Source organism: Electrona antarctica, assembly GCF_951216825.1.
Source record: "Electrona antarctica genome assembly, chromosome: 11".
Classification (NCBI taxonomy): domain Eukaryota; kingdom Metazoa; phylum Chordata; class Actinopteri; order Myctophiformes; family Myctophidae; genus Electrona; species Electrona antarctica.
The window spans coordinates 20890756-20896067 of NC_136792.1; the positions used below are offsets into that span (position 1 = coordinate 20890756).

General features: G+C 38.8%; 1 protein-coding gene across 1 annotated transcript; it reads left to right on the forward strand.

Moving 5' to 3' along the window:
• The first annotated feature begins 22 nt into the window (after positions 1–22).
• LOC306932408 (arsenite methyltransferase) lies at positions 23–4855 on the forward strand. Its single transcript, XM_079514204.1, has 10 exons — positions 23–170; positions 737–870; positions 1248–1398; positions 1488–1624; positions 1740–1809; positions 2691–2772; positions 2913–3044; positions 3127–3269; positions 3362–3487; positions 3945–4855. The coding sequence occupies exons 1-10, from the start codon at positions 141–143 to the stop codon at positions 4020–4022; spliced, it is 1083 nt and encodes a 360-aa protein (XP_079370330.1). The 5' UTR covers positions 23–140; the 3' UTR covers positions 4023–4855.
• Positions 4856–5312: the final 457 nt, after the last annotated feature.

Here is a 5312-nt window from a genome sequence, read left to right on the forward strand (position 1 = left end):
CGCAAATGGCTCTGACCCGACGCAAACGTACTAGGACAAGTTCCCCGGATGAAGAGAGAGACCGGAACATTTGAGTTCAAAGTTCAAAGTTAGACTTTGATCAAACTTTATCTGTTTTTGTATGCACCCGTCGTGGCAGAATGCAAGGTGAAGTGCATGAAAATGTGAAGGTATTGTTTTGTTTTGTTTTGTTTTGCATTTCATAATTTAAATTGATATATTATAATTGTTCTGTCTATAGAAGTGTCTATTTGTACGTCTCTAAATGTTTTGATGATTTGAACATGGTGGACCCTGTTGGAAACAAGTGTAATGCTTAATTGGGTCGTCCACTCACAGTTAACAGCCTTTGTATTGAGTTTGTGCTTGAAATGTACTGTAATTCTGCAAACTGTTAATAAATTCTTCAATCAATCAATCAATCAATCAATGTTGTAAAAATTATGCCATATTACGGCAATTACGCTACTTAGTTTTTGTTGCTTGACTGACCACAGTCACACAGACGAGACAGGGCCTCCCTCACGGCAACAATTGTGTATTTTTGCTACTCTGTAAAGCATTTTACTAGCCTTTAGACTCGTCGATGTATTTATCGATTCTGACAGATTGAAAATGTCAGAATCGATAAATACATCTACGACAGTCTAAATCTTAGGCTAGCCTTTTTCCATATACAATTCAAACTTGTATTATTATTTATTTATGTGTGTATTTAATTGGTGTGTGCATCTAGAAATACTATGGCTCCCGCCTGGAGTCATCCTGTGATCTGCAAACAAGTGCTGCTTCCTGCAGTTTGTCTGCCAGACTGACATCCAAAGATGCTCTGAATGCATTGAACCTGGTTCACCCAGAAGTAGTTAAAAGGTAGGACTCCTTAATGACCCTTGACATACACATTTTTAAAGAGTTTTATACTTTTCATATCCCCTTGAGCCTAACAACAGTGCCACACAGTAAAAAACTGTTGCCATTTTCTCATAGTGGACTCACACTGAATTCCCCAGACAATGGCATTACACATGGGCTAATTGGGCTCAATGATCAATCTGGCTTTGTACTAGGGAGCTGCTGGCAGGGTAACGTCTGTTTATTGTCTGGTCCTCTGGGGCAATGTCTAGATAAGTTCATTGTTGTGGTGCATGTGTGAAAGCATGCACATTTTAGTCTCAATACTGCTAGTGCTAAGCAACAAATATCAGCAATGGACCCTTTTGCTGCAACTTGTATGATGTACTTTGCAGATTCTTTGGCTGTGGCCTTCCGGTTCCAGAGAAGCTAGAGGGCTGCAGAATTCTGGACCTGGGAAGTGGTTCAGGAAGAGACTGTTATGCTCTCAGCAAACTGGTTGGACAGAGGGGGCATGTCACAGGGATTGATATGACTGAGGAATTGGTAATGATGTGCTCATTCATACACACGAACATACACACAAATGGACATTCCTTTCTACACCTCACCTTGGGGTGACTGTCTCTTTTTAGATCCTCGCATCTCAGAAATATATTGAGTACCACAGAGAGACGTTTGGTTATGACAAGCCCAACACCTCCTTCGTCCAAGGTTATATGGAGAAGCTTGGTGAGGCTGGCATCCAGAATGACTCAATGGATATTGTTGTGTAAGTCTATTATCTAAGAAGGTAAATGCATGTTTATTATGATGCTACTCTGAAGCGTATGACCAGTCATCGCACGACAGATTGGTTCCATTCCAAATCTGTGTTTTATTTTCAGATCCAACTGTGTGATCTGTTTGTGTCCTGACAAAAATACAGTGCTACAGGAAGCTCACAGAGTACTAAAGGTTAGAATCTTGTACAATTTCTCTACTACTATATAAAGTTGAATTTGGGGCGGCGCCAGGTGGTGTCTGTGGTGGCATACAGTCGCACACATATGCACATACTGTATATGTCACTGTTTGTTGCATAAACATGTTTTTTTCCCACCACCATATTAGGTACACATGATCTGGGGAGTCACCATGTGATACTGTGTCAAACAGCTTTTTGATATTCATATACAGTTACTATTTACCTGTAATTGGCTTGCAAAATTAGTGGGAGGGGCTTATTTCATGCACACATCCTGTCAACCCCAACTTGGAATGGCATGTTGAGGGGCCTTTTATAGAGCAACCCCAAAAGTCATTTCACTTTCATCTGCCTATAATGATGAACCAGCGATATAGGTTTTCAATGTAATGAGTCCCGGGATGCAGGGATGGTCTTTTAGATGAGTCCCAGGGACATTTTATGAGTCCCACTTCAACGACGTTAGGAGTCATATTTTTACAAATTGCAGCATCTAACTCTCATTTTATTTTATATGGTTATAATGTGGTTATATTCATGTAGAAAACATGAATTATTATAACTAAAGCTAGCAAAATAAACTAGAATAAAAAAACAGTACAGTAGTTCATCCCATGGATGCAGAGGTCGTTTTATTGCGTCCCTTAACTATAAACTGCGTTTTGGGATGCATAATGCACCCTATTTTAATCTCTGCATATGTCATAGTACAGGTATTACCCCCCACAGCAGCCATCCTCTGGTCCAAAAAATATGAATCTTCTACTTTTTCTTGATGGAACAATGCTACATCTATATGTGTCATATTGGAGCAATTTCTTAAATTGCTTAAACTATCACTTTCCTTGTGCTGCACACATTTATAATTCAGGAGGGAGGAGAAATGTACTTCAGTGACATGTATGCCAGCAAAATGCTTCCTGATCACTTCAAGCAAGATCCAATTCTGTGGGGTAAATTATATTGATGCAATTTAATACCAATATAGTATTGAAACAGAGTTATATTTGGGCATTGTTGATGTTTAGAGTTTTGTGCAAAGCATCAATAGTGAAACAATTTTTGGGGGGTGCTATCGGTGTCTGTTGGATAGGTGAAGGAATGGGTGGCTCTCTGTTTTGGCAAGATTTAATTTCATCGGCCCAAATGGTGGGCTTCAGCACTCCCTACCTTGTTTCTGCCAGTCACATTGTGGTCCATAACAGTGAGCTCAAGGAAAAAGCAGGTAAAAAGTCACATTTTACATTTGATTACTTCTAGTGATCAATCTTCCATTTTGAAATTCATCAGCCTTATTACCCCAACAGGTGATATCAAATATGCATCTGGCACTTACAGGATGTTTAAGTTGCCTATAAATGCTGTCATGGCAAAGGCAATGGTAACCTATAAAGGGACCATAACAGCTTTCCCAGATGAGTTTGAATTTGATTCATCCCACTCTTTTAAGGTAATGCTTAATTTTGCGTGCCCTGAAAATAACAAATTTCGAGCTTCACATAAGAGATCATTATGTAATCATGTATCTGTTGTGCCTTGCAGAAAGATGTAGCAGTGGAAGTTGACGGGGAGTTGGCATCTGTTCTCCAGACCTCTCGTTTCTCTTCTGATTTCAAAATCCAGATGTCTGATGAGCCAGAGGCAAGCTCCTCAAAACCACAGCGACAGGTAAATTACTCTGAACAAGACATAACCTTGCGCAGCCAGACTAATTCTGGGGCAATTTGGAATTTGAATATCTAAGTACCTGCACCTTTCCTTTTTTTATCCCTATTTCTTATTACCACAGTAACAGTTATCCTTACTGGGGTCTACTAGACTCACTAGACCTTGAAGTGTACATAACGTAATGTAACAAACATACTAATCAGGCAATCTAGAACAAAGAAAACAATGGATGGATGCTTAATTAAATAATAATAATAATAACAATAATAATATTTGGACTATTTGTTTTGTAACAGAAGATTTAAATGTGTTTTTATTTGTATTTCTTTTTAAAGATTTGTGTGAATAATAATAATATATAATAATAATAATATAATCTTTATTTCATACGATAACATACAACATTCTTTTTATATATTGAATGACATATAAGGATATCATTTTGCTCTCTCTTTAGTACTGTCACCTGAGCCCATTTCTTTTGTCCGACAAGCTGGGCACCGCAGTGAAGCAATGCTCCAAAATAAGAAAATGAAGAGATCTCTGAAGCCAGAACCGTGGCCACACATGCAACATGTGACTGTCTAATCACAATGTTCATACAATAACTAACTAACACAACTCCCTTTGGAGGTGGTCTCCCTTTGGAGGTGGTCTCCCTACTCCCTTCTATTGAGAAATGTAGATGTAGACCAGGGGTTCTCAACCCGGGGGTCGCGACCCCTCGGGGGGTCGCCAAATTATTTTGGGGGGTCCCCAAATTATTAAAAAGAAAAAGAAAAAAGCAACTGAATTGCTGGAAAAAATGGAAATGAAGAGTTTACATTGTACATGCATAAACTTTCCTTAATGATTATATCTGGTTTCAGTATTAATTTATGAAATATTTTCTCTATTATTTATTTTTGCAGTCAGTTTGTATTGAGGGGGGGGGGGGGGGGGGGGGTCGTGAGACATGGCCAAAGCATTTCCAGCCAATCAGTTGCAAAATAAATTATGTTATTATAGTGCTTCGGTGCTCTGGATGGTGTGACATACTCACAAGGCCTCAGAAAAGCATGGAAAAGTCTCTGATTACTAGCCAGTAGCCACACTGCGGTATGTTGTGAGTTTTTAGATTGGCTGTTTTAGCTGTTGTGCACCAATTTCTTATCAATTTTTAGCTTATTGTTTCAGAATGTTTCCCTATTATTCACCCTCCCAATGACTTATTGTGTGGGTTAGCAGAGATAGAGTACTCGTAGAGAGGCTGGGGAATTGGGAATTGGCTTTACTAAATTGGGACTTGAATGGGAGAAAATGTTTTTTCTTTTGTCTGGGAGGGGCATGTTTTGCTCAAACAACATAGTCTTTTCATTATTTGTCTGCCCTGAGTTCTCTTGAGATTTATATTATTGAAAATTGCAATAAAAAGATTTTGAAAAGAACAATGTTTCCCTATTTTGACAGAATAAAATGCCCAGAATAAGGACGCTGGGGTTCATGGATAATGGCAGTCAGACCTATTGAGTCTTGCATGATTCATTAACACCCATTATGAGGTTAATTCCGCAGTCTTCTTGTTATCTCTGAGCACCAAAACAAATTCCAAATAAGTTGTTTTTGGCAATAGTTTACGGAAGACTACTATGGGAGTATCGTAACTCACTCAATAGCTCTGGTGTGGGGTTTTTCCACATTGTTTAGGTAACTCTGGTAGTCATTAAAGGATTGGATTAAAAATAATTGTAATGTCTTTTTCTAAGAATAGCAGAAACATGCATGTTTCAGGACCACTGGAATGCACTGACGTGAGTAAGGAGAGTAGGCAAGCAGCAGGTTCCAT